At 40.3% G+C, this 25488-nt stretch overlaps 1 protein-coding gene across 2 annotated transcripts in view; it reads right to left on the bottom strand.

The window, feature by feature from the left end:
* Positions 1 to 6467: 6467 nt before the first annotated feature.
* TTBK2 (tau tubulin kinase 2) overlaps positions 6468 to 25488 on the bottom strand; it is a 90664-nt gene continuing 71643 nt past the window's right edge. Inside the window, exons 15-19 of one of the 2 annotated variants that reach the window (XM_042446534.1) lie at positions 17328 to 18595; positions 11777 to 15807; positions 9023 to 9120; positions 7812 to 7869; positions 6468 to 7244 (exon numbers count right to left, since the gene is read on the bottom strand). In XM_042446534.1, the coding sequence (XP_042302468.1) occupies positions 15339 to 15807; positions 17328 to 18595 (1737 nt within the window). In that variant the 3' untranslated portion in view covers positions 6468 to 7244; positions 7812 to 7869; positions 9023 to 9120; positions 11777 to 15338. Of the gene's footprint in view, positions 7870 to 9022; positions 9121 to 11776; positions 15808 to 17327; positions 18596 to 25488 lie in introns of both variants that reach the window. The other variant, XM_042446526.1, reaches the window with a different exon arrangement.

The following is a 25488-nucleotide window of genomic DNA, read 5'->3' as shown; positions in this document are numbered from 1 at the left end:
CAGCTCCCATTAGCAGTTACTGTTGGATAGAAGTTAGTATTGGATGGGGGAAAAGCTTGGCAGACATAGGTTCAAAAATGTATCTGACTAAGTTTGGGCCAATTGCTTGTTCAGCGTAGCGTAACCCTTCACAATTATTGTGAGGATAATGTAGTGGGAAGAACCATGAATGCAGCTTCAAGTTTATTGAAGGAAAAATGTAATGAACAATAAAATATCCTTGACCGGTAGCTGTGCTAGCTGGGCTGAGGATGAAAGGTCAGAACATATAGAGAGATTTATGTCAGGGCAGAGTCTTATTGGCACATAAATGAGCAACAGACATGCTCTCCTCGCCTCCTCTGATACCAGAGGAGAATGTAATGTAAGAAACACCCATCTTGTTTCAGTAAAAGTACACTAGTATTCCCACTGTTGTACATAGGTTAGCTTAAAGTTTGTTAGTTTAAAAGTATGAAGTGAATGCTTCAGCTTTCTCACACTTGCACTTGGGAAAGATGAAACAGGAATGGGTAAGCATGGGGCTCATGCAAAAGGTAGTAAACATTTTATTTTGGAGAGGCTTGCAACTGGTTGGAAAAGAAAAGGACATCATTTTCATGTTAACCTAAAAAGTAGTTAATATTTTATTTTCCAAGGTTCTTCAGCAGATCAGCCATACCACTGTACTCTTCATTGTGTGCAATTTGGAATTCTGGTGGCTGAAGGCAGCATGTTTCATCTCATTAATACTATCATATGGAGGTCATTGAATGCACAAGGTACTTTTCTATGCCATTATGAATATATATGAGTGCCCTGCTTGAGAGTGTAGAGGTGATATAAATAGCCTCTTTCCTCCAAGAGGCTGTGGAGCAGCTATCAGTCGTATCCAATGGTATGGTATGATGAAAATTTCAGTCCAGCATTTGGAGGACCACAGGTACCTTCCCCCCCCCCCCCCCCCCGAAGAGCTATATTACTGAATACTTGCCTTGTGGCAGTGAAGTAGTGTTTTCTTATAAAGTACTACAAATAGATTCTTATGTTCAACAGACTTTACTGTACAAAGGGTTAAGGAAAATGGGAAAGGTTTAATGAGCAGTATCAGAAACACTATAAATAAGCTGTTACAGTACTAATAATTGATACAGTAGTGTACCTTAGACTGATGGCACATGGGCTGAACTGCTGAGGTTCTGAGCCTCTGTCAGATTTGGATGAATACCAAAAAAAAAGTTATCTTCTCAGGAAGCATCCCAGTAATAATGCAAAAGATGAAACAAGAAATAGCATAGATCAAGGATTGAGAACCTGTAACCTTCCCAGGGCTTTGGTGGTCAGAAATGATGGGATTTGTAATCCCACCTCTGGAGAAGCGAACGCCATAGCTGTATGTTGATTCCCATTCCAGAAACTCAGAAATCAGGAAAACAGGTGTTTTATGTGGGATTGATGGAATAAGTTGTGCTTGTGTCTTTTGTTAAAGCTGGTTGTTTGACTAATCTCTTTGTAGTCATCTGTATATTGAGCTGTGTACTCTGCCTGAACAATGGTCTAAGACCTGTTGCTGCTGACAGGAAGTGAGTTACTTGTTTGAGGGTAAAACTAGCAACCAATAGCTTACCACATATATAGCTGGTCACTCAGTCCTTGGGGCTAATCAATTCAAATGTTGAACAGGGAAAGCAAAACAGGAATTTTTGTGGGCATTTCATAGGGGAGTTTGAAGGGGAGGTCCATACCTAAACAGGATGACTGAGTGTAGATGCTGAAAGAGCTGATGCAGTAACCTACAACATTTGTTTTCTTTTTGTCTTCTTGCCTGAGAATATGAGGAAGAAAGTCCAAGCTGATTGCCTTGCCAGAAGAGAAGATGCAACAGCTTGAGATCCAGTTATCTACACTGCAAGTTATCTGAAGTAATGAAGCTTTTTTGGACAGGGTGGAGCAGACTCTCTGAAAGGGCAACATACAGGAATGCCAAAGATAAGAGGCATACACTTGGAAGAATGAGACACTCAGGGGTAAAATTATCAGAAAATCATGCTGTGAGCTTGGACCTACACACCTGATTCCGAACTGTCTCTTTGTATAATAGTTATAAGACACATAATAGTGACAACACTAAATCCTCAGAGATCCTGGAATTTCTGTAGATGTAAGGGCTCCTGGTAGTTCCCAGAAGAAAAGTGTCATTTTTTGGTAGAAACTACAAAAAATTCCAATGAGAAAGTAAAGTGGGAGATTGTCTAAAGAAATCAGGATGGCTGGCTGAAGAACTTAAATATGCACTTAGATTTAAAAGAAATGAAACAAAACAAATCACCAGGGACTAGAAATAGCCAGTAGTTGTGATGAGTTAAAAAAAAATCTAAAGGTCAAAATGAGTTTAGGCTTCCTAGAGACGTTAGAAATATTTTTTTAAAATGGCAGCAGCTATATATGGAGCAAGAGGAAGAGCTAGAAGATGGTAGGCCCACTGCATGGAGAAATGGTGAAAGGTTAGTAGGGGTCAGAGAGAGGACAATGCTCAAAGCCTACTTTGCTTTGGTGTTCCAAAAGAAAAACTTTGCAACTTGGTGAAAATGGAAGAAATGATGCAGCAAGGGAACTGCAGCCCTGAATAGATAACATACAGGAATAACTGGGTACTCTAAATGAACTAAGGTCTCCAAAGCCAGATGAACAGCATCTAAGGATGCTGAAAAGAACTTGCATGTATACTTTGAGAGCCTCTGTCAATACATTTTGAAAAATACTTGGAGCACAGGAGAGGTCCCAAAACACTGAAGGAGGGCAAATGCTGTCCCCATGTTCAAAAGGGAAAAAAGAGGACCTGAGAAGCTTGATGTCAGTACTTGGAAAGGTTCTAAAACAAATCATTAAACAGTAAGGAATGCTGTGATTACTAAGAGCCAGCATGCTTCTCAAAAACAAATCATGCCAGATTAATTGTACTCCTTCTCTTTATTAGAGGTCCAAAACACACTGCAGAAATAATCCACTTTGAGATCACTTTAACTGCCCTGGCTCAGTGCTAGGGAATTGGTTTATTGTGGCACCAGAGCTCTCTGACATCGAAGGCTAAAGGTCTCACAAAACTACAGTTCCCATGATTCCCTAGCACTGAGCCAAGGCAGTTAAAGCAGTCTCAAATGGGCTTATTTGTGCAGTGTGTTTTGGTAAACAAGGAGAAAGCTGTGGATATGGTGAAGCTTGACAAAATATCTCACAATTTTGTTACCATTTGATGGATTTTGGACAGATCTACCCAAAGAGTGCTCACCAAAGGCTCCCCTTCACCCTGGAACAAAATTATTGGCAGGATGTCTCAGAGTTCTGTCCTGGTCCTAATGTTATTTAACATTTTTATCAGTGGCTTGGAAAAAGGAACAGAGTGTGCTTCCCAAATTAGCAGAGGACACTGTATTAGGAGGGAGAGAACTGGGGTTCAAAATAACCTTAACAAACTAGCAGGCTAGATGAAAAATTAACATGATTTTCAATAGAGATAAAAAAAAGGGTACTACTTTTAATCACATTAAACGACTACAAAATTTTTAAATGTCTTGATTAAGCTATACTTTAATAAGTAATATCCAATTATAATGGTATTATAATAGTCAAGAACCTGCAAAGTGTAGTGGTTTGAGTGTTGACCTGGGATTGTAAATCAAGATTCAAATCCCCACTTAGCTCTGGAAACCAAAAGGGTGACCTTGGACAAGTTGCACTCTTTATCAGCCTAGAAGAAACGCAGTTGCAAACCTCCTTTGAATAAATCCTGCCCAGAAAACCCTATTATAAGGTCATATGTCAGAGTCAACTTGAAGGCAAACAAGAACAGTAATATGGTAGTAAAAGGAAGTCAAGAAAATATGAAATGCACAAATATATAATGGGTGACATCTGTTTTGAAAGAGTACATGTAAAAATGACTGAGGAGTCTTGATAGAACACAAGTTAAACGAGTCAACAGCATGATACATCAACAAAATAAAGTACCATGTCCCTTCCACATTTGCTGGGATTAGGGGTGTAGAACCCCCATGAAAGTGGAAAAAAACACCTTTTACCTTTCTAAGAATTGCTAGGTCCCCCAGCGCAAGTCTGTGGTCAATATCTGCTGGAGACTGACCACAGAATTGCACTAGAAGACCTACAAAAGCCTAGAGAAGCATTCTCTCTGTGACTCTAGGTCCTCCAGTGCAACTTCTGGCAAATGCTGACCATATCGAGTCGCACTGAAAAACCTAGAAAGGACATATTAATCAAATCTGCAAATAAACAAAACCACAAATGTGGAAGGACAACTGTAATGCAATTCTAGAATGCATTAACAGTGCTATAATGTCAGGATCAAAGAAAGTTATAATACCACTCTGTTGTAGTTTGGCTAGACCTCTCCTTAAAAACACTTCAGTTCTGGACACATTTCAAGTAGGATACTGACAAGCAAGACATAGAATGTCCAGAGGAGGACAACCAAGATGGCAAAAGGGTTGGAAACAAAGTCTTGGGATGAAAATCTGAGGCAACTGGGAATGTTCAGCTAGGAGAGGAAAATGTTAAGAGGTAACATGATAGCCATACATGAAGCAAGCTTATCTTTCCTTGGTCCAGGACCTAGGACATAAACCAATGGATTCAAACTGGAAGAAAAGAGATTTCACCTAATTATTTGGAAGAACTTCCTGATGGTAAGAGGTTTTTCACAGTGGAATAGATTGCTTCAGAAGGCGGTGGGTCTCCATCTCTGGAAGTCTTGATGTTGGGTGGCCATCTCTAAGATTCCTTGGCTGTGTAGTCCAGCATGGCAGGAGGTTGGACTAGATAAGCCTTAGGCTCCCTTCAAACTCTTTGAGCGGCGGGGGGAATTCCTTGACTGAATTCTTGATGCCATTAGGATGCACCTTGTCAAAATAATTTTTCCAAAGAAGACCAGGGTTTTGCACACAGTCCTTTGCTCATCATATGACGTGATGAGCAATAAGTTAATCCTACATATACTTTTATCTTTAGATTTTTTTGGCCCAGAGTTCATGAATATGTTAGGATGTAAAACAATGCTGCATTGTCAACAGTTGGAAGCCTTAAATGCAGCTCTTTCAGTTTATTTCATTTGTATGCTGCCTTTCTCCCAGAGTGGGACCCAAGGCAGCTCCCAGAGTCAATAAAAGATCCTTCTTGCCACATAAAACAGTACAAAATTATATAAAAGACAAGTTTAAACATTCAGAGATAGCTTGTAGCAGCTTTGAGGTTAACCGAGCAAAAGAGGGTTGTAGACTTGGGCTGAATCTGCACTGAAGAAATAATACAGTTTGGCACTGCTTTGTCATGACTCCATGCAATGGAATCCTGGGATTTCTCGTATGTTGTGGCAAGAGAGCTCTCTGACAGAGAAGGCTAAATAGTTCACAAAAGTACAATTCCATAGCATTGTCCATGGCAGTTAAAGCAGTGTCAAATTTCATTATTTCTGCAGTGCAGATGCAGCTTTGGTCTACTTCCTCCAATGCATGAAATGAATTGGTGCCCAATATTTGTTTTAAAAGATAAAACATCTCAGTAAGAAGCTCCCCTGCTTACACATTAAAAGCCTGCTTTAAAAAACCCTCTTTACCTGCCAATGAATGGAAAGCAAGGAGGGAGGGCAGAATATGAGAGCAGCCACTGAGAAGCCCCTCTCGTGTCCTCACCATGTGGGTCTGTGATGGTGGTATGACCAAGAGAAATCCTTCCCCTGTGGCTCTTGGAAATCAGGCAGGTTAATATGGGGAAATGTGGTCTTTAATGATGTTCTGAACCTAAGCTGTATAACGGTTTTATAGGTCATGACCAGCACTTTTAATTGTGCCCAGAACATGTAGTCAGTAAGCAGTTTTAACAAGCGAGTTACATGCTCCCTATATTTGGCCCCAGTTAGTATTCTGGCCACAGCATTTGGAACAGCTGAAGTTGCCCAAGGGGCTTTAAACATGGCTATTAAAAGAACTTACCAAAATTGTTGATGTAAACAATTGTTCTTGTTGTAGTTTGCCTTCAAGTCGTTTCTGTGGGTTCTTCTGAGGCTGAGAGTGTGTGACTCACCCAAGGCCAAGATCACTCAGTGGGTTTCCAAGACCAAGTGGGGAACTCAACCCTGGTCTCCAAAGTCATCATCTAGTGTTCAAACCACTACACCACGCTGGCTCTAGATTCATATTAGGGTCACCATAGGTTAGGAACAACATGAAGACACAACAATGAATATTTAGAATTGTAATCTGTCAGCTATGCATTTAGCTTGAAGAGGAGTATTTTTCAAGCTTTTAAACTTTATACCGTCCTTTATGAACAGAAATGGTAACTACACTAACATGTTGTTCTCTGGGCTTTTCAGTTATGTTTAAACTGCACAAAAATAGCTATAAATGCAGTTTGGAGATAACATCTAGCTAAATAGAATGGTAGAGAAGAAAATAAGCCAAAAAATATCCACCTTTATTTCACCACTGTTAAAAAGTTTATTAAAATGCTATTTTAATCATCAACATTCCAAAGCTGATCATTGATAGATCAGCACCAGTTTTTCAGCTCCAAACTTTGATTTTCCAGGAAACGGGATTCATTGCTTTGCATCGTCTAAACTGAATTACAGTATTTACAAAACTATTTTTGGTAAAGTTCTGTATAGAATAAACTGACAAACCTAGTCAAACTTATTGATCCATGCTGAATGAATTTTATTTAGAACCAGTTTATAAAAATAAAATACAAAATAATTTCAAAAACCAAACTTAAAACATTTACAAAGCCTTGATATGATACAAATGGGATAAAATAAATAACTACACCTTTATGTACACATGACCATTACAAAGACACTATGTCAATACTTTGTATTTTCAAATTATTTAACAAAATTATAAATAGAAATCTAATCTGAATTTTGAAAACATGAAGAAGAAAAGAAAAACACTGGAGTCTATGACCTCACTAAGTTACCACTCCAGAATAATGTGTTGCCTAAATTCATTGTCAGAAGTTTTATTCTTGAGAAGCTAAATGTTTCCTGGAGTAAAGAATGTTTTTTTCCTATCTGCTGAAATCTAACAATGTTTCAATTAGTAACAGCTTGCTGCTTTACTAGGTACTTACTCCTAGCTTCAAAGCCTTTGTTTCCTTCATTCATGTTGTATGGGCCACATGATCAGGCATGGACAGTTCAGCAAGAAAGGTATTAGCAGGAGGGGGCTTTCAGAAACATGCTATCATCACTGAGGAAAAGCAAGCAAAAGAGGTTAGGGAGTCACTTATGTGCATTATACTGTATTTCAAAAGCAGGGGTAAAGAACTCCAGAAGTTGATGAACTGCAATTCTCACCATGAGCAATGCTACCTAAGGCTCGTGGAAGATGTAGGCCAAGAACAGAAGGGCCATACACCTGCCAACTATGTTCCAGAACCATGGCCCCCAAACTGTGCCCTTTATGGGATTTTGGACTTCAGTTCCCCAAATTCCAGTCTACTGGCCAACATGACTGAGGCTTCTGGGAGCTGTAGTCCAAAATCTCTTAAAGGGCACAGTTTGGGGACCACCGTTCTAGAAGAAGGTCTGTGCACCCTTTTTTACGTATACATACTGTATAATGGCATTATTTTCATCCAGCAAATCAACACTAATTTTACTCTGCTGGGCTTGAGTCAGGACAGCTGAAATATCTCCTGTTCCATAGATCTAAGAAGATCTGAGTCATCACTTTGCATCCTAGAGAGAAATAAAATCACCTTTAAGTGTTCCTAGCATATAAAATTGTTGACAGACTCAAGAGGCATACACTTACTTTGAGTTCAAATCTCTTCCTACTGGAACATTTGAGTTCTACTACCTGCAGTCCTGATCTGGAATGGACAATGGTAATCTACATTATTTAACAAAGAATGTAGCTAAGAGCTAGTAACTATAATCTAAGGAAAGACACATTACACCATCATTACAAAATGTCTATTTTCATATTTTAAGAGAAATTTCCAGTGATATTTATTCTTTTTCTATTACGCTTTCATAAAAACAGCACAATATACTGGACTGGATCCCCAAATAGCCTCTCAATAGAAGGAAGACTCATTCCCTCAGCAGGAGCCTTTCCAACACAACCTACTGTTCCTAAGAAACAAGCTAATCTTCCTCCCCACACCCACCCACCGGCCCCCCCCCCATCCAGAACAGTTCTTGTAGTACTGTAAAGCCATCCAGAACAGTCTGGTAAATGGTTCTGTGGGCTGAAGGAGGGGCAATGGAGAGGAAAATCACTTTACCCAGCCCCTTTCACCAGCACATGCATTCTGAGCAGAACTCTATGCCAGCAGAATAACCTTGAATATAGATGCAATCGAATGAGCAAGTGACCAGAAAAGATCAAAGATTTCAAGTGTAGAACCAAAACCCAGCATTTACCAAAGCAAAAAACATGTCGGCCAAGCAGTTCAATTTCTTATATTAAGATCTCAGCAGAATGTTTGTGGTTTAATTAACATTCCAGTCAGAGCCTAGCTAGTGCCATCACTAACACTAATGAAAAGAACTCCTGAGCCTACTGAACCATATGGAAGTTTTATATGTAATGAAAAACACCACAGTTCAAAACTTCCTCTTCCTCTCGGTCTAATGTCACCATGCTTCCTAAATAAAAACCTAAATCTTTACTGCAGAAGGAAAAAAGTATATTCCTTTGAACTATCTACAAGCAAGCTGAATTGAGCTTATAAAAAGGAAGCTGCTAGTCTATCACTGCATTAGTTAAACTGAAATACTTCCTAGCACTAGGGGTTTGGCCATTATTACAGTTAATAGATACTTGGTCACTAAAGAAGAAGAAAAAAGCTAAAACCACTTTTTAAAAAAGATGCAGTAATCACCAAGTTAAAAGAAACAAACCAGACCAACACACAATACACTTCTATATATATATATATATATATATATACACACACACATGTATATAACACACACACATAGCCTGTTCTATAAATGTATATGGTACAGGCAACACACCTGCCTATGATTTTACAATCTGAATTGTTACCATTCTGTGTCATTCAATTTGTTTTCAGGGGTTGTAAGGGAGAGGAATGTTCCTTTGAAGTGGAAGGCTAAAACATATAGAAAACTATGTTACACACACATTCCTAGGCATATGTACATTTATCAGTCAAATTATCACAAGCATACATGCATAATGATACACTGTTGCACATCTGATTTAAGGCCTGGGCCCACTCATCTCACTAATCTGTTTTTAGTGATCAAATTTCCTGTCAAGAAGAGCAGGCTACATAAGCAAGAACCAAAGTAATAAAATCCCCCTTCCTTTTTTGTTGCCTCTTCAGACATAGAAAGGGATTAGGCACTATCCTAAAATGTTAGGCTCACGGGTAGTTCTGAAAATACTAAAAGATTGCTCCTTCTATCAGCTATTATAGCCCAATCTCCCAAAATAGCAGAAAGAATACAGCAAATAGGAGGTGGAGGGTGTCTCATTCAGTCAGTGAGCTCTAAATGTGCGGATGAATCTTTAGTTGTACAGTATTGCAAACCCCTTCTCAAGCACCCATATACTAGGATATAAAATAATGCCCGTCCTCAAGTAACAGGATAAATTTTACAGTAACACAGGGGTGGCAAAGAGCAGTCATTGTGCTGGATCCTCTGGCCACTTTCCCACTTTAAATGAAAATAAGTTTTAGAATAGTGGTTTATCTTATGACTAATAACTGACCTTGGGAACAAGGAGATGGCCAGAGGATGCATTCTCTGAACAATTCTGGTACAAGCAGATCTGCACCAGCCAGCCTGATATGACTAAAAAAGGTGCTGACTACAAGATCTAGTATACTGTAGCATCACATTGTTTTGGTGATAGTAGCCTATCATTTGGTAGCTGAAGCAAAATGCTCACCACCTCAATCTCCTATTAGCATCAATGCACATGGGGCAAAGGGAATGTGCTCCACATCCTGCATCAGAGCCTAAAAGAGCAGCAAGATCATTTCTTCCTCTTAGGTATAAAGCCAGTTCTCCTGTGACTATTACTTTTATCATCTTTAAGAGGTTCAGTCTGCAAATAATATATTAGTTAATGGAAAATATATTAAAATGTAGGCACAGTTGTTCTTTCATACTCTTTAAGGGATTTAAATGTACCATTGGCATATATTCAATTTTGTCCTAGTGTTTTCAGAATTATTGTATTTTGTTCTCTAGATGCAGTTTGGTAACTGTTTTCTAGGATGATTATTACTGTAGACAAAAATAAAATATTGCTTATATTTATTTCAGGATAAATTTACTTTGATTTAATTAGAGAACTATATATAATTTCCAAGTTGAGTAAGGAAACATCACTAGAATTAGAGTTAATTTTTGAATACCTATAGTTCCTTTCAATTAGACTAGATTTTTAAAAAATGTTCCGTCAGCCACTGCATTGCTATCAAGAGATACACTCAAGACATTTTCCACACTCCAATATTGGCATGCCCAATTACAATGAAAGGGAATTTGAATTCAAAAAGCTCAATTAGGAACTATATGATTTCTCATTAGAATCGCATTAAATACAAAGGGGCAGATTAATTCAAATTCAGATGTAAATCTTCGGTTTCCTTTTCTATGGAAAGTGCAGGAATATCCAGGGAATACAAGGTTTATGTTCATTACACTGCAAAGAATTGTTTCTAGCTGCTTTGCCTGCCCTGTGGAAGATTATGTTGTAGCCAAAACAACACGAAATGGCTACCATTGTGGTCAGCATATCTTCAGCTGATGTAACAAAACTTTTTGTTTGCCTATCACAAAGATCCAATTCTGTGACTTTTCATCAATGTAGTGTGAACTACATGCCATAATATAGCAGCTCCAAAAAATCTACATCTAAAATTGTGCAAAAATCGCTATAAAGACAAATGTGGCAAGGATCAATTGCTGATTCTCACCTAAGTCCCCAGAATGATGTGGTGCCTCCAAAAGTACTGAAACCAACCTTTTCAGCATGGTGATAACTGTTCAGAGAGCCTCTATAGGATTTTCTAAGACAACTGTTACTCCTGTCATGGGGTGGAAGGTAACATTCTCCACAGAGGTAAAGAGAAGTGTTGAATAAAGTTAGTAAATTCTCCCATTAAGTTTAATTGGCTGTGTGTTCCTATTTATGAAAAATTGCTTGCAGCTTTTACAGAAAGAACTGTGCAACTGTTCTTAACTGTGGCTCAAGATGAGAAGGTAATTTAGTCTAACTTATTCTGATCCAATACCAACCACCCATGGCCAGTTACAGACCGGCACTTGGGACGTCCACAGGACGTCCCATTTTAAAAAAGGGGTGTCTCTTCTAGATGCCCCTGGGTCTAATACAGACTCTGTCCGTACAATATGGCGCCGGCCGTTCCACACGGCCGGCGCCATCTTTATGTATCGGACGCTGTGCATCCGAACGTGTCGCGCGCCTGTGACGTCGCGAATGCGCCCCTGGCGCCTCACGTCACAGAGGCGCTGCAGAAAGAAGCTCCATTTTGGAGCTTCTTTTTTGCTGCGACGGCTCCCTTACGGAGCAAGCGGCGGTGGCGGCAGACCGCCTCAAAGCGGCGGCCTATAACCCGCCCATATTAATTTTGTCTTTCTCTTGGTTTGCCTTTTTAATTTTGAGTTTTGTTCTTTAAGACAAAATGGATTAACTTCATAAAGTAATAAGTGCAATTATCTCATTAAAATATAGTTGAAGTTGTTGCAATCAAGATTCGTTCACAATACCTTTTTGGTTCCAGAAGTGGTAAACACTGTGAAGAAACAAATGTAGGTGATGAAAAATGAAACTCACTGATTAAAGACAGAGAAATTAAGAGCGTTTGTAGTAGTTCACTACGCTTGCTTAAAGCTACATTAGTAAACCATTGGCTTTCTAATCATGGTTGGCTCACACGTTTGGTACAGTGACACCTCCAGAAACCCCACTGTTCTATCACTAAATGAAAAATGCACATACATCAACCTATGCTTTCCGCAATTACCACCCAGTCTCCAGCCTGTTTTTTTTGCATTAGTACAGAATGGAAAGAAATACAAACGTATAGCAACAGAAAAGAGCTTGAACATTACTTTCAGCATACCATACATAACAGGAATGTATAACAGTATGTCTACAACATTCTTTTTAAGTAAATGCATAGGATACATATCGTTTCATCCCTGAAAGCAAAGCATGAAAATCAATCTTTGGGATATGCATCTTCCTACATGCAAGGTGAACTATTCTTACCATACCAAATGCTCTGCACATGTTTATGAAGGAATTCCTCTAGAAACTTAAAAATGTTCTTGGATACAGTGTAAGATACGAAAATCACAGAAAATCAAATAGGTGAAGCAGGTTGTAAGAAAAGAAGGAAAGCTTTTTATTGGACTTTAGAAGCCAGATAAACGGATACCATTAAATCCTACAGGACAACATAGGAATAAGCATGGAGAATTTATACAGCTTTGTTGTTTCAGGGCAAGTTACTCTTAGGTAATATACCTCTACCATACATCTGATTCAGCTAAAATTATTTAGCTTCACAATGAATCAGTCCTTGGAAGCGCTTCTGTGCCATCTCAAAAGGGGGCAGATCATGTAGCATTACAAACATACTCTGCTAGGACAATGTAATCAGTTGCATGCAACTGTAAATTTGATAATGTGAAGGTTATCATGGTTGGACTGCAGCCTAAGGGAAAGAGCAGGTTCCCAGAATGTCTTCATCACAATCATTTGATTATGATAGAGACCTCATATGACAATGATGAAGAGGAGATCTAGATTTCTTTGTGTTGTATGGATCCACATGTCATTACTCACTGTGCAACAAGGCTCTCATGATGGGATGTAGTGGCAAGATAGACAAAAGAATGAACTTTGGCCATAATATACAAAAATTCACTGACTCTTTCCAAATCATTCAGAAATTTAAAAATAAAGTGACAAAACCGATATCAAACACTAAGTTATCACCAACCCTTCAGTCCTGAACTGAGGCAAGAAGAATATTCAGCTTTGTGCATGCCAGGAACTGGGAGCAGCAAGGCCAAGAGTATTATTGAATTCAGGCACACAACTGAAAGAGTACTGCATTGTTTGTGGTCCATTATGTTACAAATGGAAATGAGAGAATTAGGGAAATCTATAGAAGCATATGTATGTATATTTATATATATATATATATATATATATTTATAAATATTTATAATATATAATTTATCCATGAGAACATGCAAGTACTGTATTGGAACAGCACCTATTATACAGTATAATACATCAAAATAGGTTTTTAAATCACAGAGTTTCTCAAAAAAACAGCAGGTATGCTCCTTCTATTGCATTCTTCCGTAGTGCTTGAAACCTGAATGAGACTATGGTTCAATGTTGTGCTACATCACTTATAGGAAACAATATACACATTTAAGAAGAAAAAATTCCAACACATTCTGACAGAACAAGAGAAAATCAGTGCAGCTTCAATGCAGCATTAAAAATGAATTAGCTTAGAGAGGAAATACTGTATTCCCTTTTCCATCCAAGTATACTATTTTGGCAGCAAATGATGATAAAACAATATTAAATTAAAAAGATTTTATGCTGACTATAGGCATAAGTCTATAGCAAGCAGATCAGTAATTGTCAGTGTATTCAGATTCTGTATTTATTTAATTTTAAAACAAATACCCATTCAGAAAGCTAACTGTATCTATTTTAAAATGTGTGTTTTACTTTTCTAACCTACCACGGATTTGAATCCAGCAGAGGAAGTCATTCCTCTGTTATTCAATTAAGTAAAATATTGGAAAGCTAGAAGCCAATGACTTTATTAAGAGCATAACATTTCTGGTAAGTAGAAGACAGTCCTCAACCATTAGTTTTCTGTATATTGTTTTCCAATTTTCAATTGCCCTAAATGCAAGCGTATGCTTAAATACACTATACAGTATGCTTGTATAGGCCAGAAGTCACAAAATGTTCCATCCAGCAGAGAAATGTGTCTGATGGCCTAACAAGATAATGTATATACACATTTGGAGAAATGAGTATGCATGTTCTTTGCATACAATACGTATTTAGGGATGCTGAAATATGAGAAACTACCTTATGATCTTGCTCTGCAGCATTTACTGTCAAGAACTGTGGCCCAGATTCTAAAGGGGAGGGGGGAATGAACAGGTTCTCTCAAGCATATTGCGTGAATAGGTTCTGCAGTCATTTTTGAGAAGGTTAAAGCTTTATGTTTTAAAAAAATTAAGTTACATTTTCAAGTAACAAGTCTTAAGTATGAAAACATTTCTATTATTCAGTATGGTTACACTGGAGTAAGATTATAAGGTGAACAGAAATAAACACCTCAAGCACACACTCAGATAAATTTTTGTAAGTTTTAACAGTGGCTCCCTTTGTACTGTGAAATTTATTGCACTAAAATAAATATTAAAACTATGAACTATCCCAGGATCTAATCTCATTTTTCTTCCTTAACTCAGGCTGTGGTAACTATCTCTTGATCCTTCACTTATTACATGGTGGAAACCTGATGGAAACATGTATAGCTCTAGAAACATACAGAGAGTTTACTGACTTATCCAAGGATCAGGAGTTCTTCTAACTCTTCAAATTTATGTTTGTAATCCTATGCATAGTTAATTATCATATGATAATGGTTTCACTTAATTTCATCTTCACTTATTGTATCTAAGGAGGCAGCTCATATTAAATATATAGTGGTATAAGATGTGGGTTTATTTTGGTGCTTTGTTTTGTTTTTAAAGGAGAGAAGTACAAATCATGACATAAGTGCAGCTAATAGCTTCAAAATGATGTTGAGGCTCATTGCTAAAAGAGAACCTTACAGGAAGATTGCTCTTCCAAATGATTTTTTTTAAATCTACCAACGCACAGTATTAACCTCAGTGAATGGTGTAATGGTGAAACCTGTTTCAGTTGGGTTTTTTTTTAACCTTTCCTTGACAGAAAGCCTAAAATAAGCTTTCTTAGTAAATAAAAACTAAATGAAAATCCGAATAAAAACATTCACCTTCAAGTTGCATGTTTTGAATGTTTCACACACCTTTAACTTTCTGATGCTCCATGCCTGCCCTCTAACCTCTCTGATCTGCTTGCTGCCTAGGCAATGTTAGCCACTCATGTACAAAGTGGGCCTTATAAATAATACTTATCTTAGAGCTGTTTTTCTTTGAAAGTCAGTATGGACTTCTTTAAAATACGCAGTATACAGACAGAACATGCATCAGTTTAAGGAGTGGGCTTTTGACACCTGACAAGACTCTGTTCCTATCTGCTCAGTTTACTGGCCGATTTGCTCTTTCCTGTGGGAGATTTAGCATAAGAGGAATGGTGGCAAGAGCTACTAGACCCTTTCAAGCCATTCTTGTTCGATTTGTTGTAGCAGTGCTCTTGTGGGCAGGATCTCCTTGAAGATGAAGAACCTGAAAGACTGGGAGGGGATTTGCTTCTGCCAAGATGGGGGGATGAACTTCTTTGGTCGTGGTGTGGCCGACCACTCCGGGATGATGATGAACTGGTAGTACGGGGCAAAGAAGAGCTCCTAGGGGAGGCACTGGGACTGCGTCTGGGGATGACTGGGCTTTTGGGTGGTGTTTTGGGGCTATGTGGAGATCCCGGACTCTTGCACTGAGAAGAACTTCGTTGTTTCTGAGATCCATTCTGAAGAATTTGAGCCAGACGAGAGATCAGTTCTGAATCAGAGCTGCTACTTCCTAGCACTTTATACCTGCGCAACCTTGAAAAGAAAGAGAATAGCATGAACAACAGAGTCCTCTCTCACCAAGAGCACCACTCTCTTTGCAACCTTGCCACCTCTTGTCTGCATTTCCAAGCCCTTCCACTTTAAATATGAATAGGAAAGATCCATCTTCTCCTCCACATCCTCATCCTCCCTCCCCCCTCCAGCCAGCCAGAAAAAAGAAACACTACCTTCCCTTACTTTGGCAGAGTTTGCATTCCCCTAGTTTCCAATCTGATTAGGAAAGATCTACCTTCTTTCCCCACCACCACCACCACCCTGCCATCCTTCTCCCTCTCCCTCCCAGCCAGGCAAAAGCAACATCCTCCTTTCCCCACTCTGCCAGACTGTGCATCCCTCTCCTTTTCAAAGTGCTTCCACCTTCAGGTAGAGGGACCTGAAAATGTGGCAGAGCCAAAGCGTGGCAAAGTGGGAAATAGTAAAGGTTCTGCTTTTGGCAGGGAAGGAAGGAGGGTTAGAAGGAATGAGGAGAGAAAAAGTGGAAGCACTTTGGAAATGAGGGAGATGCAAAGTCTGGCAAAGCGGGGAGGGGAGGGTGTTGCTTTTGTCCAGCTGGGAGGGAGAGAGAGGAAGATGGGAGGTGGGGAGAAGGTGAATCTTTCCTAATCAGATTGAGAGCTGAACGGTTTGGAAAGGAGGGGAATGCAAACTCTGGCAAAGTAAGGGAGGGAAGGTGTTTCTTTTTTTTCTGGCTGAGAGGGGTGGTGAGGAGAATGGGGTGAAGAGGTTGATCTTGATAAGCAGCAGCTACGAAGTGGTGAATAGTCAAAACCACGAATCTGAAAGCTGCAAATGCCAAGGGATGACTGTATTTCTACTTTTGGCTGCCATTGCAAAATTCCTGCCCATTTTAACATATGCATGGGATGTATCATATAAGAAAGGATGAGGAGACTATGGCTATGAACCAAATCTGTCTTGTAAGGCCTGCTCTTTCAGCCTGAGCCTGCTTCCTCTCCTCAAAGCACCACCACTCCCAAGAGAAAGGGGTATGACAGCAAATGCAGCCAGGAAGCTGCAGTTTAGTCCCTTCATCTCTTTATCATCAGGGAATAATCTGGGCCCCTGATGAAAGTATCAGCTAGAGATGCTGCACATTTGGGAGGTGGTGGGCAAATGCCACCTTCTACCTCAAAAAGCTCCCCAATTTCACCATAAATGACAAGTGTTGTTGAATTTATATTAAACAGTTGTATGCTAACGAGTTTTTAACAATTAGGTCCCAAGATAATTATAATTGCTCCAAGTTGATACTTTAAATTAGAAACAAAATGTTTTAGAAATGTAGCATGAAATGTAACACAGATGCTGCTTATGCAAGCAAACAGACCTGCATTTTGCAAAAGTGGGAAGAATATCCATCTGTGTCCATGTTCACCTGCTTAGTTCCAGAAAACAAAAAGAATGTATTGTATTTGCATAATGCCAAAGACTGTAGTAACAGCCTTCTTAAAATTATTAAAATCCATTTCAGAAGTGTTATTGTTTCTCCTTACCTGGCTTCTACTCCAGGTCTTGTTGGTGGTCTTCCTGGTGGTGGTCGAGGAAAAAACTGAGCAGAGTTGGAACTGCTAATATGATCCAGAGTAGTCCAAGATACAGGTCTTGGAATTTTGCTTTTTCTGGTTTGAGGACTGTTTGGTGACAAATAGTTTTCCTCTACTTGGCTGTGCAAATGAGTGCCCAATGTCAGTTTAGAAATGGAGGACAACACATCTTCAGAAAGTGGCATTGGACCAGTAACTACTTTTTCCTTCAGTGACTTTTCAGAGGCACTTGAGAGGTCACCAAAAAAAGATCTGAGCTGTCTCCTTCCTACTAGCAATCTAACCAAGTCTGTTTGATGAGCCTTTTTCAAAAGCAGTTTCTCCTTTGCTGAAACAGGAGAAGACTCTGACGAGGAATCTATCTCTTGCGCTAATACAGGAATGCGACTCTGTCTAGCTACAAATGGTGATCTTGCTAACTCCTTCTTGGACTGATGAGAACTATCATTTTCTGAAATAGAATGAAAGAGTTCTCCATTTTTTTGAACATTTTCCTCCTTTTTCATCTTTTGATGAGCAAAAGTGTCAAGATTCACCTGTTGGGATTGAAATTCTTCAGCATGATCAATATCTCCATCATCCTGGAAACCATTTTCCTGCACTGGCATTTGGCTTTCCAGTCTGTGGGCTAATGGATCGGTACTTCTTGATAAAGAAACATCAGATGTTTCAGGGGCAGATTGTTTCAATAACTCTTGTTTTACATCTTGATTTGGCAATGAACAGGAAGTGAATGGTCGCAGTTCTTCTAGTTCTGTAACCACCTGAGATCCATCCAACACAGATTCTGAGTTTCTTAGATCTGTTAAGCATGGCCCTTTACTCTGTATTTCAAATGCATCTTCACAAAACAGAGCAAGCTGTTTGTCTTCTTCAAAGAGATCTTCAAGTTCTCTCTCCCCTTGCCTCTTCATGTATTGTTCAAGTAGGTCCGTTTGGCTATGATCATGGATTTCAGCACCTTCGCCAATGTGTCCTTCTTTATCAGGTGCCTCTAGTTCGTGGTCTAACCTTGGAACTATGTCTGTTTTACTGGCACCAAATGTTAATGTATCATTAGCCACCAGTGAGCCAGCTAAGTTCTCCTTGGGAGACAAAAGTTCAATATTATGTTCCAAAAGCCGAGGGTCCCGGTCCTTCTTCTCCAGCTGCTGACCATAATGAAAACTCTCAGAAGCAGATTGTGTGGATGCCATTGATGGTCTGGGTATTGTAACCTATGCAGAGAAGATAATTTTAACATGATTTTACAGAAACTACTTTTCTTGGCTTTGAAGTGCTGACACAGACCACATATTCATATAGAAAAATAACTTTCTCAGATTCAGTGGGACAATTAACAATTAATTTGCTTTTATAGAATTAGACAACATTAAGTATAATTGTCTTTATTAAAATTACCAGTCTCCTCATAGCCTCTTCTAAAATTTTCTGCCCTGCCTTCATCCATCTCAATCTCTTACTTGCTTCTGATTTGAACAATAATAAAATAATAATAATACAATTTATTTCTATCTCACCCCTCTATGCAGCGCTTACAACATTAAAATATATAGTCCATATCCCTCAATCCCACCCCCTTTAAAATACAATTAAATGATTTACAATATAAAACATAACTTAAAATAAACAACAAACAACAGTGACTGCAGCAAAAAATCAGGGTCCAACACTTAGGTTTTCTTTTTGGTGGCTAGGAATCTATTCAGGAAAGGCCTGCCAGAAGAGATCCATCTTACTAGCTTTTTTAAAGGTGTTTAAGGTGGTTATATGATGGATCTCGTCCAGCAGGCTGTTACATAATCTGGGAATGGTTGCTGAAAAATTGCAGACAATCTAGTTTTTATAGGTTGCAACAAATTCCTCCCATAGGACCTGAGTGTGCAGGTGGATTTTATGAAAGGAGGCGGACCCAAAGGTAAGTTGGACCCAAGCCATTTAGGGCTTTAAAAGTGATAACCAACATCTTGTACTGGGCCCAGAAACTAATGGGCAGCCAGTGAAGTGATCTTAAGATCAGTGTTATATGGTCTAGTCTAGTTGTCCCCACCCCATACCTCCGAAAAATCACTCCCAATGGCTTCATATATATATTGTATATATTGAATAGCATCAGGGACAGGATGGCGCCTTGAGGGATGCCACAATTAGCCCTTTTCTTGTAGAGTGACTGTCCCCGAGCATCACCTTCTGGAATCTGTCCAAGAGGAAGGAACAGAACCACTGCAATGCAGTGCCTCCAATTCCTAACCTTCTCAGGCAATCCAAGAGGATGTCATGGTCTATTGTGTTGAAAACTGTTGAAAGGTCCAGTAGCACTAACAGGATCACACTACCCCTGTTGATGCCCAGATGAAGATAATCAACTAAGGCGGCCATGGGGATCTCAACTCCATATCCTGTCTTAAAGCCAGTTTGAAATAGATCTAGATAATCGGTTTCCTCCAAGAAAGCTTGGAGCTAAAGAGCAGCCGCCCTCTCGATCACTTTGCTCAAAAAAGGTAACAGAGAAACTGGCCTATAGCTATTCATGTCTAGTGGGTCAAGGGAAGGTCTTTTCAGGAGTGGCCTCTGTGTAATACAACAAGGCTTACCAAAGGAACTAAAAACATGCTGAAATGGCAGCCAAGTAACAACTAATCAAAGACAAAGGGACAAACAAACAAAAAAAGACAAAGAGAGGCTTTGATTTAACAAAGAAAGTAGAGAGTCCAACACATGTGATTGTAGCTTCAGCTACAGTAATCGTCTGTGGAAGTAGCATCAGCAATCTTCTTCCATTTGTAGTCATAGGATCTTCTAGTACAAGGACTTATCAACACTGCTCATCAACCCTACTTGTTTCAGACCCCATTTAAGAATGTGAGAGGCAGTGTCACCGCCCTGACATATGAAGGGTTTTAGCCTTCCATGTGGACAGGACTGCAGCTTGGAGATTATGGATTAGCAGCGTCAATGATCTCCTTCACCACAATGGAAAGGCATCTAAGACAGGATCCTCTATCCAGCTCCACTAGCTTCCTCCACCTGCCAGCCAGCAAGCAGGCAGAACCACAGACAGGCAAACCCAGAAAAGCAGACCCCCAGCCTTGTGTTACATGCAGACCTTTTAACGTTCTCTGCCCCCCCTCCACTCCTGCTGATCTGGATGGGACCCCTTGAGACCAAACCTTGCAGCTGCCACCACCTGACGAATTACCCTCTCCTCCCTTAGCAACACATCAGGACTTTGCTGAGGAATTCCCCAGATTCTTTCCCTTACCAACTTAGGAAAGAACTAGTTGAGCTAAAGGCACGTGAGAAGGAGCGCAAGAGAGGCAAGGTGCTTTAAAGAAAAGCTTTATTCTAACTAAGGAGTTCTTTAGAGCAAAAGGATATCCCTATATGCAGGACCACTTGTTCTACGGGCACAAAGAGAAATGTAAGTTACAGAATACAGTCATTTCAGCCAAGCCAGTAAAACAAACCAGAAATTCTAGTGCAACTAACTAGTACATGTTCTTAATCTTACTCACAGCTCAGACATGGTTCGGAGAAGTCCCACTGAAAGATCTAATTCAAATTTGTAGTCCTTGATGTTTCTGGATAGCTGGGAGCCTGGATTCCATTATCCAGCTCCACCAGCTTCCTCCACCTGCTAGCCAGCAAGCAGGCAGAACCACGGACAGGCAAACCCAGAAAAGCAGACCCCCAGCCTTGTGTTACATGCAGGTCTTTTAAAGTCTCTCTCATAGAAGTATCTCGAAAGTTTACACTTCTGCCCAATTCCCCATCTCACTGGACAGTTGCCATCTCATTACCTGTGATGCAACCCTCATTAAAATGTACCTCCCCCAACATTTAACTCTTTGTTATCAGGGAAGAAATCTCTGATAAATGGGGGGACTATTTATCATACCATGGCTTCCTTTTCCTCCACGGGGCAATCAAGATGCACCTCGCCTGGTCACGATGACTTCGACCAGAAGAGGGAACAGATGGAAGGCATACAGAACAAGGCCATAACAACTGGAGAGGAAGGCATCTCCTCACAATCTGCACTGGGGTACCCTGGAACAGTACTCTGCACACTGAGCATTTTGAACTGAAGCAAAATGGTCTAGCTCTGGAGCACCTTATTGCTGAAAAATGGGTTTCAACGATGTTTATCACACTATGCTCTTAAAGAGGTACTATTCCAGTGTGACTCCTCTAGCAGCCTCCTGTTGCATGCTGGGATTGGCAGTTTTAAGGAGCTGAACTTCTCTGCCTGAGAATTCTAAATACCCCTCCTTAAATCTGCCAATCCCAGCATGCAACAGGAGGCAGCTAGAGGAGTCACACTGGAATAGTACCTCTTTAAGAGCTCGTCTGATAAACACCAACGTCTAGGGATGGAGCCTCCGTTTGTGGCTTGAATGCATGTTTTGACTGAGAGCATCTGTGAGGATGTTTTATTCTCTGGGAAGATGGACAGCAAAAATGGAGATGTCTCTCTGAATGCACCAGCCCCAGAGTCAAACTGTGGGGAGAAGGAGGGTGCAGGATTGGGTATCACCTTGATTGTTTATGTAATACATAGCCATGGTGTTATTGGTCAACACGTGTATCACCCTGGCTCTCAACAGAGTTTCAAAAGAAAAAAAATACTTTTTCTATGGCCAGCAGTTCTAGAGCATTCATGTGAAGGGTCTGATAATGAAAGACCTCTCACAAGAAGACTGTCTAGATCAGTGGTTCCCAACCTTCCTAATGCCGGGACCCTTTAATACAATTCCTCATGTTGTGGTGACCCATACCCATAAAATTATTTTCATTACTACTTCATAGCTGTAATTAAATAGGTGTTTTCCAATGGCCTTAGGCGACCCCCATGAAAGGATCATTTGACCCCCAAAGGGGTCCCGACCCACAGGTTGGGAACCACTTGTCTAGATGGACACCCCATCCTGATATTGACACATCTATTATGATAAGCACTCGATATGTTAGGATGGAGAAGGGCTTTCTGTACTAACCTCAGTGCCATGAGCCACTTTTTTGGAGTGTTCTGAAGTAGATCAAATGAGCCAATTAACCAAGCCTGTAAAGGATGCATCTGAAGGTAAGCATTCGGGGTCATGAATGTTAGTACCAAAGGCAAATGTACCAACTTGAAAACTTTGTTGAAAAGGTCAAGGGGTAGAAAAGTGGTCTGGCCCATGGAGTCTACAATTTCCCCAATAAACCAAATTTGATGCATCAGCTCAAGATTGGACTTTTCCTTGTTGAGACAAAATCCCAGTCTGTCCAAAAATGCCAATATCGTCTGTCTATGCTGCAACAACAGACTTCTGGAGGAGGCGATGACTAACCATCTTTGTATGGCTACATGATGACATCTTGCTGCTGAAGAAAAGCTAATCACAGCCATCATCCCTGTAAATACTCAAGGTGCTATGCTGAGGCCGAATGGTAGAATTCAAAATCTGTATGCTTTTCTTCCTACAGCAAACCATAGAAAATGTCTATGACAAGAGTAAATCAAAATATGGAAGTAGGCATCTTTTAGGTCCAAAGTGGAGTACTAATCATCCTCTTGCTTCAATGGGAGGATGGATGATAAAGTCAACATCCTGATGTACTAAGGATGAATATACAGTGGTACCCCGGGTTACGAAATTAATTCGTTCCGCGGTTAATTTCGTAACCCGAAATACCTTCGTAAGCCGAATTCCCATAGGCGCTAATGGAAAAATAGCTCTCTGCTGCCCTCCGGTGGCGGAAAATAGCGCCGCGGTTTTTTCGTAACCCGAAGAAACCTTCGTAAGCCGAAGCAATAAATCCCTATGGGATTTTTTCGTATCCCGAAAAATTCGTAACCCGGCGCATTCGTATCCCGGGGTACCACTGTACAGGTTTACACCTTTCAAGTCCAGAATAGTCATCAGAAAACCATCCTTTCTGGGGATGATAAAGTACCAGGAGGATCTCCTCCAAAATGAACAGATTGGGGTACAGGCTCAATAGCTCCTTTCTGCAAAAGTGTGTCTACTTCTTGGAGGAGACTAGTGAAAGGAGGCGTGGTTCAGAGAGGTTCCAATGAAGGATCCAATTCAAATTTGATAGTGTAGCCTATTGTCTGATAGAAATTTCATAACCGTTCATAGAATAGAGGAGAAGGCATTGGTGGAATGGTAGACAGACAATCCAAGACCTTTAGGATAGAGAGAAGTCTGACAGATTAAGGCATTGATGGTCCAGTGGAATGAGACTCTGGACTGGATGGATGGAGTGAAATGCAAAGTGTGCAAAGTCATGGTGACATCCGACAGAAAGTCAAAAGTCAGTGCTTGGACGTGTCCACTGGGTTTCTTCTTCATCTGGCCAGGTTTGAACTTCTGGCCAGAAGCAGTGCGGTTTTGAGTAAACAATATACACCTTGATATGGCCTTTTTGAGTACTGTCCTTATTTGTAGTCTATCAAATCCTAGAGGAAGACTAGACAGGAGGGTTGAATTCAAACAGTGGACCTCATCTTATGAGTGTGCTCCAGCCTGTAGTCAGTCTCCAAATTGAACTGGCCAGCATTGCCAAACAGAAGATCCTCTATGACCATTCAGGCTTGGTCAGAAAAACCTGATGATCAAAGCAAGAATAGCAATGGAGAGCTACCAACCATTCCATTGCATTGCGCCCACAGTCAACAATGTGTGAGCATTCATGACCTGCCTGCTTGTGTGCCTCTGACTGCAGGAAGGAAACCACTCTGCAATCTTCATCTTGAAACAAGTTGAAAACTGGTGTCATCTTCTCCCAAGGAGTTGGTTGTAGGCCCCCATACAAGCCAAGTAGAGATCTTGGAGATGAGAGCAGATGAAGAGTAGAATCTCCTTCCCATGGTATCAAGCTTCTTGCCCTCCTTTTCCACAGGTATAGAGAATGCAGAAGGCATGAAGCTCTTGACTGGGCAGCATTGACTATCATGGAACCAAAAAAGCCCCAAGAGTTAGAGAGGCTCAAAGTTCATGCCAATAATCAATCTGTAGAAGATGCATTTTAATTCAAGCACACAAATGCCATTTCTGATTCTATTGTCTCCCTTCCTACTTAGTCCTCACTACACCTCACTTGGTTCAAGACATCAAAGCTTCTGCCCTTTGATCCCCTAAGCAATTTTTTCTCCTCCTTGGTTAAGCTGCAATCTGTTCTGCAGTTCCTGCTACAGAGAGGAGGAGGAGAGAGGTAGCTGGGCAGCCATTGTAAGTGGTGACTGTTTAATTTTTTTTAAAAAAACTCTAGAAAGAGTGTGCTTGTAGTCACATCTTCAGTGAGTCACATCTGTGAGTCACTAGGGGGCAGAGCTAACAGACTAGCTCTATATTACTCCTCCCAGAGCCGCGCATTTTTAGGGTTTTTTTTCATCCAAGGAAATCTACAGCAGAGGCAGAGTTGATTGAGCTCACTGCCACAAATAGTTGAAACATCAGGAGCTTTAACGTTGGTGTTTTCTGGAGGATTCTTTTTTTCAGGAGGAAGCCCACAGTCCTGTTCCAGTAATTTCCTAAGACTTTTCAGTATGGACACTGACAGAACCACGGCAGTCACCTGCAACACTTGTGGGATGTTTGTCTTCTTGCCTACAGAAGTGGAGAACTTCACATGCACCAAGTGCAAGTTGGTAGCCCTCTTGGAGGAGAAAGTGCAGCAGTTGGGATGAGTCTCATGATTGGAATATGGAAATAGAGGGGTATAACCTTTTTAAGAGAAATAGGTCAAACAGGAAAGGAGGAGGAATAGCACTATATGTCAGAGATATTTACACCAGTGAAGAGATCCAGGACATCAATCATGGAAGCCAGGTGGAGAGCATCTGGGTAAAAATTAAAGGGGAGGGAAACAACAAGGATGTTACGGTGGGAGTCTACTACAGACCCCCAAGTCAGACTGAGGAATTGGATGATATCTTTCTAGAACAGATGACCACACAGTCAGAAAAGAGAGATGTAGTAGTGATGGGCGACTTCAACTATCCTGATATTTGTTGGAAGTCAAACTCAGCAAAATCCTCAAGGCCTAGCAAATTCCTCACTTGCCTGGAAGACAATTTCATGGTCCAAAAGGTGGAAGAGGCAACAAGGGGGTCAGCTGT

This window comes from Sceloporus undulatus, chromosome 1 (assembly GCF_019175285.1).
Source record: "Sceloporus undulatus isolate JIND9_A2432 ecotype Alabama chromosome 1, SceUnd_v1.1, whole genome shotgun sequence".
NCBI lineage: Eukaryota > Metazoa > Chordata > Lepidosauria > Squamata > Phrynosomatidae > Sceloporus > Sceloporus undulatus.
Note: the sequence above shows the minus strand (reverse complement) of the source record. Positions and strands in the feature narration are given on the sequence as shown.